General features: G+C 38.2%; 1 protein-coding gene across 4 annotated transcripts in view; it reads right to left on the minus strand.

Annotated features, from left to right (window-relative positions):
- Window positions 1-14,302, minus strand: part of lig3 (ligase III, DNA, ATP-dependent) — a 112,572-nt gene that overhangs the window by 57,012 nt on the left and 41,258 nt on the right. For all 4 annotated transcript variants that reach the window (XM_059973069.1, XM_059973070.1, XM_059973068.1 and 1 more), the window contains exons 14-17: window positions 4,123-4,246; window positions 1,334-1,476; window positions 1,146-1,220; window positions 753-899 (exon numbers count right to left, since the gene is read on the minus strand). In XM_059973069.1, the coding sequence (XP_059829052.1) occupies window positions 753-899; window positions 1,146-1,220; window positions 1,334-1,476; window positions 4,123-4,246 (489 nt within the window). The remainder of the gene's footprint in view (window positions 1-752; window positions 900-1,145; window positions 1,221-1,333; window positions 1,477-4,122; window positions 4,247-14,302) is intronic.

A 14,302-nucleotide genomic window follows, 5' to 3' on the forward strand; every position in this document is an offset into this window, starting at 1 on the left:
AGAAACTGCAGACAGTTGTGGACACGGCTCAGCACATTACAGAAACCAGCCTCCCCTCTGCGAATCCTGTCAATACTCCTCGTTGCCTCAGTAAAGTTGCCAGTATAATCAAAGATCCCACCCACCCTGGACATTGTCTCTTCTCTTCCCCACCCCCCCCCACCAGTCAGGCAGAAGAATACAAAAGCCTGAAATAACATATCACAGGCTCAAGAAGGACTATTATCCCGCTGTTAGACTCTTGAACAGACCTCTTGTACGATAAAATGGAATCTTGGCCTCTCAATCTACCTGCTTACGACCTTGTGCTTACCTGCACTGTACACTTTTGGTAGCTTTTACACTTTATTCTACATTGTTATTGTTTTACCTTATTCTAGCTCAATGCACAATGTAATGATTGATCTGTATAAACAGCGTGGAAGACAAGCTTTTCCCTGTATCTTGGTACATGTGACAATAATAAACCAACACCAAACTTTCATCCTGTACACCAACACTACTTCCCACCCTATCACTAACTTAACGCAAACCTCACTGGTAACAACTTCCACTACTTAGTATGCAGATGTAAAGATTTGACAAATGACTCAAAAAGACCACATTTTATTCCTCAAGTGCAACAGCACTCAATCTGGTCCAGCTCTATGATATAAAACTTTCTCTGACTTTGCATGTGTACCTCAGCTGATCAGTCTCCATATTGATTTCCAATCCTTCAAAGACAAAAAAAAACTCGCAAGTGTGTGTACCTTCAGTTGAAAAAGGTTGGTTGCAGTTTTCCAGTCTTTATCATCACGGATTTGGGTGCACCTTGGGAACCGGATCGATATCCCATCTGCAGAGTGAGCTTCTGATTTAGAGAATTCTGCTCCAGTGATTTCCCAAACTGGTGCTTTCTTAAAAATAAAATGGAAATGAAATCAAAAAATAAATATTCATGAGAGGAACACAAATCAAGCTTCCATAGAGAGCTCTTATGAATCTGCCTAGAGGACAAAGAATTCCTCAGAGGACTTTTATTTTGCAGATGTTTGAAAGGAACAGCGATGCCTCAACCAGTAAAGATAAAGATTTAAAGATTCATATTATCCCTTTAAGGAAAGTCCAGCTACAGACAACATTAAGCTAGTTTGGAAACTCACCTTTGGATCTCGAACAATAAAGTCAGGTATGTAATTCTTGCTGACGTTTAGCCAACTTGGCACCTTACTTGGATCCTGCATCAAGAGAATAGTTATTTGAAATTATGCCAAGAATGAAACTAGGTTTAATTAAAGCTAAACTTTTTCCAACACAGTACAAAATAGTGTGAACTAAAATGTTACATTACCTTGCTTATTTTCACCATGTCAAGTTCATTCTGTAATCGTGCCAGGGTTGCATCATCATGGCCACCTCCACATTTGGTCACAGTACACCATCGTGATGTATTGGGATCATAACAGCCCATCAAGAAGATAGACATCATCCCACCTGAAATAAATCCATGGAACATAAACGCCATAGATTTTCACCTACACATGTATCTAAATCACCTGCACAATTCAGAAAACCAAGGCTAAAATTTGCCACTTCTATTGACTGATTATGCCAACTGAAATTCTTACGCCACTCCTTTTCACCATTTGCCCTCCTGCAATAAAACACAACGGCACTGTATGTCTCCGGAAAGCTTGAAAGGAACTTTCACAAGGACGAGGCCTAGATACAGGGAATTCTGCAGGCACAGCTGAAGTTAATAAGCCAGGAAAGGAAACACAATATCTGCTTATCTTGTGGTTTTCTCTTAAAAACCTAACAAGATGCACAGGCAAAGTTAAGGAAAGTGATTAAGTCTGACATCCTGGCTGGGGTGAGTTTGCTTGGTTACCTGCCCTTCTACGATCGATCCACTGAATAACCAAATAACTACTCTTTCCACAGATGCTGCCTGACCTACTAGGTATTTATAATCTTTTCTGTTTTTATCTCAGACTTACAGCCTCTGCCATTTGTTGATGTACAATCAGAATCACAATGGGCAAGAGACAGTCAAGAATAATGGCAAAAAAATTCTCCATTACCCAAAATAAGCTTCAGAGTGCCTGACAAATTTCAAAATTCATTTCTATTTGGGCAGAAATCAGACAAATGCAGTCAAGCTCTTGGTTCAATGGAACTCAAATGGGATGATTTGATTAACTGACTCAATATCACTGATTAAACCAAACACCACCTTCTACTCGAACCACAAAATTTGTGAAGTTGGCAAATTTTTTACCCAGTGTGGTGTTACCAAATTGATTCCACTATTCCAAATTCAGACTTGTGAAAATGTGTTAATCAAATTCATGTGATAAATACAGTCAGACACCACATTGAATGAAAAATTCCTTGAATAGTGTATACTTTAGACCGGGGGTCGGCAACCCGCGGCTCCGGAGCCACATGTGGCTCTTTTACGTCTGTGCTGCGGCTCCCTGTTGCTTTGGGAAATAATTGGTCAGTATTTAATTAAAATGTATTTTATGTTAGTTTGTTAGTTTTTGAAATGTAATTCTAAATTTGAAGATTATGGTGATCTTGTACAATCTAATTAAGAAGTTGTGGTGACCCATTTCCTGACACATCCGAACCGGCTCACAATTAGCCAGCGTTCAGGCTAAGGGAGATAGCCTACGGGGGTTTGTGAGTACGTGTCTTTTGCAGCATCCGCGCCCATGGGGGGGGGGGGGGGGCGGGTTGAGGGAGGCTTAAAAGCAAGGCTGTTTAGTTCGAATAAAGCTATCTTTGACTGCGGTTTACTGACTGCGTGTAGCACACCGCTACAACGTGTTTTTATCGCTGGCTGTCCAGAGGGAAGGTGCTGAAACGCTTTGTCGCGTGTCTGGAAGAAGTGAAAACTTTCCTGGGCAGCAAAGGGCCCACCTTTCCTGAGCTGGAACAGCCAGAGTGGCTGGAAAAGCTACACTTCATGGTAGACATGACAGCGCACCTGAACACGCTGAACACAGCTCTTCAGGGGTAAGGACGTACAGCCCTGCACATGTTGGAGGATGTTTTGGCATTCGAGCGCAAGTTGACAGTGCTTGCCAGAGATTTACAGAAAGGCACATTGTCTCACTTCCCCAATTTGAGAGAGTTCAAACAAGGTCACGACATGATAAATTCGGAGTATTTACATTCTGCAATCATCGCAATGCAAACATCGTCCACGCTTCTGTGAGTTCAGAGAGGAAAAAAACACATTATCCTTCCCGGTCACTCCCCTAAGCATCGATCCATCCCTACTGAATACGACTGCATTGTCAGGTGTGAGTCAACCTGACCAAGTATGATAAATATTTTAATTGCCTATTATTTTACGTATATTCATATGTTTTCATTGTTCAGTGAAATAGTCCTTTTATTTTTCAGGTTGACAGCCGGCTGACGTTATTTTTGGTTTGCTGCTGGCGGCAAATTTAAGTTTGGCGTTTTTCATAAATACAAGAAGGACTCAAATAGACGTTGAGTATTTTACTTAAAAGTAACCTTCAACCCAACGTCTTTTTTTCGGAGTTCAAAATGTTTTTGTTGCATGCAGAAATGTAATTTCGTTTTCTCTGCAGGAGTTCATCAATTTCATAAATGCGACACATTATAGTTTGTTTATACATAGCATAAAGGCAAAACAAAACGTTGTATGCAGTGTTATCTCAATTTAAATGTCAAACGGGTTTTGCGGCTCCCAGTGTTTTCTTTTCTGTGGGAAACGGGTCCAAGTGGCTCTTTCAGTGGTAAAGGTTGCTGACCCCTGCTTTAGACCATCTATGATGGCCACCAGAATTGAATAACCAGCTGATCTTCAACATAATAGAATAATGACTACTTGAGTGAAGATTGTCCCTTCTGATCAATAAAGTATCTATCTATCCATCTAAGCTCCACACGAGAGCAAGAGTTTTGTTGGTAGGGGTTGGGTTTGGGGAAAATCAGAAAACTGAAGGAAAATGCCCATTTTGGGTGGAATCCTGTAGGAAGGCACCATCAGTTTTTCCGAAACTAATTGGTTACAAAAATAATGCAAAAGTATAGAAAATTACAAACAAAATGCAAACACACTTACACAGACATATTTCATCCAAGTGTTAGTATTACCTTTATTCCCTTGCCCATAGAAAGCTCCCAGCACAACAAGGTCTGCCGAATCAGCCATTGCACCTTCATTGAGATAGTCTTTTTTTACTTTTAACCAATGACGTTTGCCTGGTTCGTAGAGACTCTAAACACACATAAAAAGAGGAAGCATAACCTTCAGAACATTTATACAGTAGCTGCAATAAAATATTGACATTTCAAAAAAGGTAACAATTTTAAAATTAATAATTGTTAACTTTAAACCCTCTGCTATGAAACACATGCTTAAAGCATATTAGACATACTGAAGCTAGCACACTAGCAGCAGGCACTCTGTTAGACTACCAGAGTACACTCCACCCTCATGGAATTTCAACACTGAATATTTAAAAGAACTGCCTCATTTATATATTGTCATAATTTCAGAGTAACTCAATCACATTGCAACTAAAACACTGTGGTAATGAAGAAAATCTGGAAGCTAATTTTACACAGCAATATCAACAACTGAAGTGGCATTAACCAGTAAACTAGTTTCAGATAATGTTGGCAATAGGTTAAGATACTGGTTGAAAACTATGCCAATAAACCTTTTAGGTTCACAGAAAATACAACCTTGGCTTAACATCTTATTTGAAAGATAGCACTTGCAGAAGTGCACTGCACCAAGTAAGCATGAGGAATGGGACCAGGTGAGTTCCAAAGGAAATGGAACTGCAGATACTAGAATCTGAAAAAACAAACATAAAAGATAAAACAATAGCACAAACCCTTGAAGCAGCTTTAATCTAATACATATCTGGCTCAGAAGTGAGAATACCAACTTCAAATGTTTGAAAGAAATACAGTAAAATGCCAATTTTAAATCAGGCACAAGTCTCAAGTCTGTTAAAGTTAGGTTGAAGTGCCTGCACATTTCCGCACACAGCACAACACAAACAACTAAAAGTTATTCTTCAGTGGGGAGAAGACACATGATACTGAAAGCTGCAACAACTTCCTGAGGAGAATATTTATAAATAACAATTAGATTTCTTTGTTCATTACACTGTTTAAAGTCTGAACAATAATGGAAACACGCCTATTGAATCCAGTGTAAATATATAGAAATTAATTGTGAGAGACCAAATCTGGGAAAAGTATGAACAGTAAATAATTAGAAAGAAAATTTAGCAAGGTTAATTATGTTCTCCAGAAATACGTCTGGCAATCAACAAATGTTGAGGTTGTAATCAGAATTCACCACTGATGGTACTAAGTACTAATAATGGAAAAAAATTGCTACATTAAATGACTTCCAGTTTAACATGGTGCTAGTGAAGCATGATGATGACTTGTGGGTAGCAAACAAAATAAAAAATATTGTATTAATTACACTTTGTCCCCGAATACAATTCCCTTTCAGAGGTGAGCTGTTGAATTGCTTGCCATAATTGTGGTATGAAGTGATGTCTCAAAGGTGCAGAACAGTTGCAGCGTGACGTGCACAGGCCGAATCAAGGCTCTTGAGCACAAGAGCAGAGAGTGAGCTAATGTTCACCAATTGCTGGGACGGACTTGGAAGTGATTCGATGTGGCAGAACCACGGCAAGGCAAGCAGAGACAATGCAAAGTTGAGGCGGCGGGGCCCAAGAGCAAGGAAAGACCCAAAGTTTGATTGATTTAAGCACCAGACTGAATTGGAAAGGTCAAATTGAGGTGGTGGGGCCATTGAAGCAGCAGGTCCTGGGTTAGAAAGCGAGGAATGACCTCAGGTTTGAACGATTCAAGTGCTGGGCCAGATTGAAAAGGTCAGGGTGTCGAAGCTGGAGGTGAGGGATGGGGCAGGTCAACTCAATGTTCCACAAGATTTACCCAAATCTACGCTGAACTGGGCCATGGCCTGCAACTAATGGGCTCCAGGATCGGCTGTGGTAATGACTGGCTTCATGGCTAATGAACTTCAGTTCTGAATTTTAGTTGCTACTTTAACTGCTTGCATGATTTGTTTTATTTTTCATGTAATGGTCTTTCTGCAGAAGCAGTGTTTGGGTTACTGCTAGGATAAGCGATGCTTAGGAATGTGGGCCATCCAATCAGGAGAGCAGAATGGGGAGAAGGTTCTAGAGCAGGCTGTGAGTGCGACTTTGTGACTGACAGTGGATCTTTGTCTTTGTCCAGTGGGAGATGGAGAGAAGATGCTGGAGAGAACCTGTTGTAGGATGATCTAGTTTGATTCAATGGAGCCAAGGCGAGGGGGTCTACCAACGAGCGGTGAACATGGCTTTTGGAAGATTTGAGCTCCAACCTGTGCGCATTTGACTGTTTAATTATAATGGGTCCTTTTTGTCTTTTTTTCTTTCTTTTCTTTACTAACTCTTTGGTTAAGTTAACATTCACAAATATCCTCCTTTAAAATTGTTTTTTTTTAAATTGATTTTTTTATGCATTTTCTACAACACTACAAAAAAACCCCAAGAACAAAATAGGAAATTAATACAGTGCAAGATTAACATACAATGGTAATATAATACAGAATATAATAAGTGAAAAAGCAGCCAAATTGAAGTCGTGTAAAGTTAGTATCCACCCCCACCCCCGCAAGAGAAAAAAAACTCCAGACCAACCAGAGCAAAATGTAGGAAATATAAATCAGAACATTCAAACCCCCAAAACTGTAAATACAATTAAAAACATAAGATAATAATGCCTACTACCAAAAATAAGCTGAAAGCAAGGGACTGAAAAAGAAACTTAGTCAAAAGGCAAGTTATGAAAATACTCAATAAAAGGTCCCCAGACCTTATGAAACTTTATGTCCGAATTAAGAATTGAGTAATGAATTTTTTTGAGATCTAAACAGGACATAATATCGTTAAGCCATTGAGTGTGCGTGGGTGGGGCAACATCTCTCCATCTAAGAAGAATTAGATGTCTAGCCAGGAGAGAAGCAAAAGATAATATTCGATGTTTAGTCTCAGCCAAGAAACCAAAAGAGCAATTAAAGGGTTAGGTTCTAAGTGGCGATTCAGAATGCAGGATAAAGTTAAGAAAACATCCCTCCAAAATTTCTCTAGACTAGGACAGGTCCAGTACATATGACTGAGAGAAGCCTCGCCATTTTTGCATTTATCACAAAGAGGACTAATATTAGGATAAAATAGAGATAATTTAGATTTGGAATATGAGCCCTATGAACAATCTTAAACTGTAAAAGATAGTGGCGAGCACAAAGAGAAGTTGAGTTAACCGACTTGAGAATCAAGTCCCAAACCTCATTGGATAAAGGGATATTTAAGTCATGCTCCCAAGCCATTCTGATTTTATCCAAAGGGGCGCGCCGTAAGGATATTAATTTATCATAAATAAAAGATATTAAACCTTTACACAATGGATTAATCGAAAGAAACAAGTCCTTAGCATTTTTCTCGGGCATCTCAGGGAAGTTGGGTAATAAAGGATTAATGAAGTGTCTAATTTGGAGATATCTAAAGAAATGGGCATTAGGTAGATTAAACTTAGCAGAAAACTGTTGAAAAGATGCAAAGCAATTATCAATGAAAAGATCTTCAAAATACCTAATGCCCTTTCTATACCAATCATAAAATGTTGAATCATGCATAGAAGGTAGAAAAAGTTGATTATGTAAAATAGGACTAGAAAGGGAAGAAGCATAGAAACCATAAAATTTCCTAAACTGGGCCCATAATCACAGAGTATGTCTAACAAGAGGATTAACAATTAGTCTAGGCAAACTACTAGGGAGTGCAGATCCAAGAAGTGCAGAGATAGATAGATCCTTAGTGGAATTCAGCTCCATTGCTACCCATTTAGGGCGGTCAGACTGGCTATGGAAAAAAAGACCAGAAGATAAGACAACGAATGTTAGCTGCCCAGTAGTATAGATGAAAATTAGGTAAGGCCATGCCACCCTCTTTTTTAGATTTTTGAAGGTAAGTTTTGTTAATTCTGGAACGCTTACCCTTCCACAGATAGGACAAAATAATAGAGTCTAAGGAATCAAAAAAGGTTTTAGAAATAAAAATTGGAATAGATTGAAATAAATATAAAAATTTAGGGAGAACATACATTTCAATACCATTAACACGACCTACCAAGGACATAGATAAAGGTGACCATTGTGACAAACTCTGTTTTATGGAGTACAAAAGATTGGCAAAGTTTTCACGAAAAAGATCCTTAAAATTCCTTGTAACTGTAATACCAAGATAGGTAAATTGATTATCAACTACTTTAAAGGGGAGGTTGCGAAATACTAATACTTGTGCTTCTTTATTAATTAGAAAAAGTTTACTCTTATGTAAATTAAGTTTATAGCCAGAGAACTGGCTAAATTGATCAAGAAGTGAAAACATTGGAGGTAAGGATGTGGACAGATTTGAAAGAAAAAGTAATAGATCATCAGCATAAAGAGAAACTTTATGCTCAACACCCCCCCTCCAGATCCCCGTCAATTCAGGATAACTTCGAAATGCAATTGCCAGAGGTTCTACAGCCAAATCTAAAAGAAAGGGACTTAAGGGGCATCCTTGACGGGTGCCACGTTTAAGGTTAAACAACTGGGATTGCTGAGAATTAGTCAAAACAGAGGCGGTAGGACATAGATATAGTAATTTGATCCAAGAGATAAAACTTTGACCGAGGTCAAATTTTTCTAAAACCGCAAAGAGGTAGTTGCACTCTAGGATCAAACACTTTCTCCGCATCGAGAGAGATAACGCATTCAGGAGTCCCAGTTGAAGGTGAGTATAAAATATTAAATAAACGCAGTATGTTAAAAAAGGGAAGACGATTTTTAATAAAACCAGTTTGATCATCAGAAATAGACGGTATAACAGTTTCTAATCTATGAGCCAAAACTTTGGCCAAAATTTTAACATCAACATTAAACACAGAAATCGGCCTGTAAGAGAAGCACTCTGTTGGATCTTTGCCCTTTTTCAATAAAAGAATAATACATGCCTCATTAAATGAGGGTGGCAATTTACCATGATTAAATGAATCAGATAGTACTGAGAGTAACTGAGGTGAAAGAAGTGAAGAGAATGATTTATAAAATTCTATGGGGAACCCATCAGGACCAGGAGATTTGCCTGACGGCAGTGCAGAGATTGCAAAAGATACTTCTTCTAATGATATAGGCTCATTAAGTTTTGCTTTAGAATCAGATGAAATCGAAGGGATATTCAAGCTATTTAAAAAAAGGTCAACAGAAATATTCTCATTCAGGGATTCAGAAGAATAAAGCCAAGAATAAAAACTCTTAAATAAGTCATTAATTTCTGAGTGATTTGATATAATATCCCCGTTCTCCTTCCGGATCTTTGTAATATGTTGTTTAGCTTTAGAACGTCTCAACTGATTAACTAGAAACTTGCCAGATTTGTCACCATGAATATAAAAGTGACTCTTACTTTCAAGAAGTTGACGTTCAATGGGTTGAGTAGAGAGAAGATCAAATTTAGTTTGGAGTTCTACATGCTTCTTATATAATTTGGGGTTTTTAGTCTGAGCATATAATTTATCTAATTCTTTAATCTGAATAATCAGGTCTAATCACTCTGAATGGGACTTTCTATTAAGATTTGCTGTATATGAACTTATTTGACCCCTCAAATATGCTTTCATAGCATCCCAGACAATCTGAGATGAAATTTCAGATGACGTATTAGTGTTTAGGAAAAAAGTTATCTGGCCCTTAATAAATTTTACAAAATCATCATCCGATAATAAAGTCGGGTTAAAGCGCCAATGTTTATTCCTTTGAGGGAGACCACAAAAATTTAGAGACAAAGCGACTGGGGCATGATCAGAGATCAGTATACACTGAAAGTCACAAGAATGAACAAATTAAATAAGTTGATTATCAATTAAGAAATAGTCAATTCTAGTAAAGGTATGATGAAACTGTGAAAAAAAGGAATAATCTCTCTCAGTAGGATGAAGGAAACGCCATATATCAGAGATACCATAGTTAGAAATAAAAGAGAGAATAGCTGAAGCAGATTTAGTAGTTAATCTAGTAACAGGGGACGATCGATCCAAAGTTGGGTCTAACCAGCAGTTAATGTCGCCACCCAAGAGAATATAGGTTCAGATCTGGTAATGAGGAAAAAAAGCGTTCAAAAAAATTAACATCGTCAGAATTGGGAGCATACAGGTTAGCTAGTACTACCTTAGTATTATATAATTTGCCAGAAACAATAATAAAACAGCCATTTGTGTCAGATATCTTACTATGGAGTTCAAAAGGAACATTTGAGTTGATAAGAATGGAAACCCCTCTAGCTTTGGCCGGGAAGGATGAATGAAAATGTTGACCCACCCACTTTGACATAAGCCGAGAATTATCGAAACTACGAATATGAGTTTCTTGGAGGAAAGCAATGTCAGCTTTAAGTTGCTTAATATGGGGGAAGACCTTTCTTCTTTTAACAGGATGATTCAATCCCTTTACATTCCAGCTGACAAGTTTCAATGGACTAACCATTATCAATTGTTAAAACGTAAAAGGCAGTAGGCATATCTAAGATCAAACATTGCAATAACAGTTTGGAAGCAAAAATATAAACATAAATCAATAAAATTAGGACATAGACATGTCCTGGATAACAAGGAAAAACAAAAAAACAATAGATAGTGTTGGTACTGGAGAATCCACCCCACCCTCACAACCCAAAACTAGATGGCTACCCAAAAAAGCAGCTAGCTCTACAAAAAAATAGGACACCCCAAAAACCAACTTCCAGTTCCGTAACATTAACATAAGCTCTGTGTAAATAATATAGCAGATACTAATTTATGCACTACAAATCAAAATTACAAATAGGAACAACTTCATTAGAAAGAATATAAAACTTAATACAAAATAATAATCAAGAACTAATCTACCCGCGAGAAACTATGAAAAAATTGAAAATAAAAGGGTAAAAGGGGGGAAAAAAGAGGGAAATTCTAAATTTAAAGAGAGTACATATCAGCCGTTTTTTAAAAAAAGGCAGGTCTTATACGGTAATTTGACAGGGAGACCTTCAATAAAAAACTCTAAGCCTCCCAAATAACTTAAGACCAGTTGTGGTTAAAGTTATTCAAAAGTAAACTAAATTACACAAATGAAATCTAAGTCCACAGGAAAACATTAATTTAAATCATCTATTTAAGAAACTCACACCAAGTCCAAGGAGAGCCCGACTTAAACCCTTAGGTTCTCAGTAGTTAAGGACTAAATTATTCAAATAGAGTCTGAATTTGCAAAAAAGACTTTAATTCAAGAAATACTCATCAGCCATTTTAGAAAGTCAAACCGGGTCTAAAGAAGTCAAGACGGCTGGAAGATTTCCAACAAACATCTCAGCCTGTCTAACTGACTTAAACCACTTATATTCTCCAGTAGTAAGCGTAATTCGAAGATCGGCAGGATTGCGAAGGGAAGGTTTGAATCCACGATTAAAGAGTTCTTTCATAACGCCTTTGAACTCAGCACGCATCTTCAGAACCCGGTCTTTCACGATACGAATGGTATTATTTTGGAAAGTCAGCGTGCTACCATAATCAAACGGTTTTTCACCTGATAATGATGGAAACACAGGATAACTGGTCGTGCCCTAGAACCCAAAGCAGCTCGAAGGACATAAATTCTATGAGCTCTTTCTAGCTCAGGTGGAGTCGGGAGAAATTCTTTCCTGAAAATCTCACAGAGAAAAGAAGAGAAAAATTCAAAGGGGGTACCCATTTCAGTGGCCTCTGGCAAACCGAGAATTCGCAGATTGCAGCGCCTGCTCCGATTTTCGAGATCCGCCATTTTGGAAATATGTTTGCTGTTTTGCTCCGTTAACTTGAAATAGAGAGTTTCCAAATGCTGAACGCAGCGTTTTAAATCTTCAGAGGTTAGGTCGATGCGAGATAAATGTTTGGCTTGATCATCCATTCTGGCGTTAATCTGATCCAATTTTGACTGCAGCTGACTGATAGAGGCTCTAAATTCAGCCTTGATATCAGTTAAAATATCTTGTCGATTCTGTTCCAGGATAGAGAGGATCTCGGCAGACAAAGACGTGGGAGTTTCTTTTTTCCCAGATTTAGAATTTTTTGTAGCCATTGTAAGATAGACGTATTTGCAGGCAGATAAGAAAAAACAGATAGAATAACGAACTAAGGTTTAAAAAGGGAGACACATAGTGCGAAGGTAAGAAATGTAAAGGAGCAAAAGTTTGAAGCGACTAAACAATCGCATCTTACCGGAAGTTTCACTTTAAAATTGTAAGCAGTGTACGATCTGTTACTTCATGCCGACGGGCTACTGCAGGGCAGTAAATCACACAGCATTCACACAAACCAGGATGTGGGTGTGTGAGATACACCAATCTCACAGATTTGACGAGACTAAATAGGGACGTATACATCCTTGACACACGAAGCCAGAGAAAAGAGGGTTTTCGCAGCACTGAATATGGTGGCCGTTAGTGAGGGCTAACGAGCCGTTTCCAGAGATGCCCGGAGAAAGAGGGTTTCAAAAATTTCCCCATATCCTACAAAATATATTTTCATTTCATAATATAACTGCTCAGACTCTTGGTTTTCTCTGTTAAATATACGTTGGTCAATGGAGACAAAGACTGAGACATAATTATGGGGTAATGATTGTGAAAGATACTAAAGAAAAGACAAGTAGTTTTTGACATCCCATTCAAACTAGAACAATCAGGAAGGATGCATTACAAATAGCAACAGGAAGTATGACCTCTTAAGCCTGCTCCACAATTTAATGAGATGACTAATCCTGTATTGAAGACCAGATACGCAAGCAGCCTTAATACAATTGTATCCACTTACATTTCTATCATCATATATTTTTTCGTTGAAAATTAGAAATTGACTGTGCAGAAAGAGGCCCCCTTATCCATGATGTCTGTGTTTCCCAACGTGTAGCCATCTGCATTACTCCTAATCTCTAGCTTTGTCTATAACCTAGTAGGTATCAGTCTTCGCATGTTACATCAAATATCTTTTTAAATGTTACAAGGATTTGGGCCCCATTCTTCCAAGCAGGTGGTTCCACTATTTGCATAAATGTGTCTCAACCACATTTAAGTAGGTCCCTCACATGTCCTGTGACAAGGCCCCTCATTATTTTATACACTTCAATTGAATCTCACTCATCTTTCCCTTAAAGAAAACTCCGCCCAGCCAGTCCCTCATCGTAATTATACTTCTCCATATATATTCAATGGCACACTATTCAAAGCTGCAGAGAACAAGAACTGAAATTTCAATATTAGATAGCCAGGCCTTTGCCCTGAGACTTTGCCTCCAGCAAGCAGAAACCAGACCTTTAGCATCTGTTATGCTGAAACTCCAATAATTCAGCTCTTGGGCCTCAAATGTAAACTAGAAGAAAAACATCCTGTCTTCTATCTAGGGACTTTGCAACCCTCTGAATGAACAGGAGAATTTTGCAAATTAATTTCTAAACACAAGCATCAACATTAGATCTAATTCGTTTATCTCTATCTGCAGTATTAGATTGAGTTTTTCATTATCAATGACATACATTCATAGCCTTCAGAACCTTCAAACCAATTTTTCCTCCAAATGGCTTTGCTTATTAATGCATTCTGTTCCTTCCAGCCATTAATTTTTCCATTGCCACTTTTCCTATGGGGTGGGTTCCCCTCTCAAGTCCCTAATCATTCCCTTTCACTCTACCCTGATCTTTTTTTAATTTAAAAAAAAGGTTTAAGGTCACTTTTCCAATTTATCCTGACCAGTGCAAGTAGAGTCTGCCCTAACAGGCAAGTCCCTTTCTCCCAGTACTTATCCCAAATGTCTCACAATTATAACCATGGCCACCAGTATGCATGGTTTACATAACGCTCAAGGTTAGCTTTAAGAACTTGTGTTTCAGCTTAGGCCTTCGCCCCTCAATGTCTCCCACTTGTCAACTTCTTACAAGTTCTAATTATACTGTTGGATTTCAACTATATAATCTCACTCCAAGAAAAATCCTTAACCTCTGCACACGATGGACTCTCAGTTCTGACTATTTGGAACAACATCTGTTCATGAAACTGTGTTGCCCCATATCACATTCATTCTTTCTCACTCTTCCACCTGTACCAGTATTCTGGTCAGAAGAACTCCTGCCATTTTTGCTCACATAAATATGGGTGGGAAGAAAACAGATTTTGTCCACATCCATACA

This window comes from Hypanus sabinus, chromosome 6 (genome assembly GCF_030144855.1).
Source record: "Hypanus sabinus isolate sHypSab1 chromosome 6, sHypSab1.hap1, whole genome shotgun sequence".
Classification (NCBI taxonomy): domain Eukaryota; kingdom Metazoa; phylum Chordata; class Chondrichthyes; order Myliobatiformes; family Dasyatidae; genus Hypanus; species Hypanus sabinus.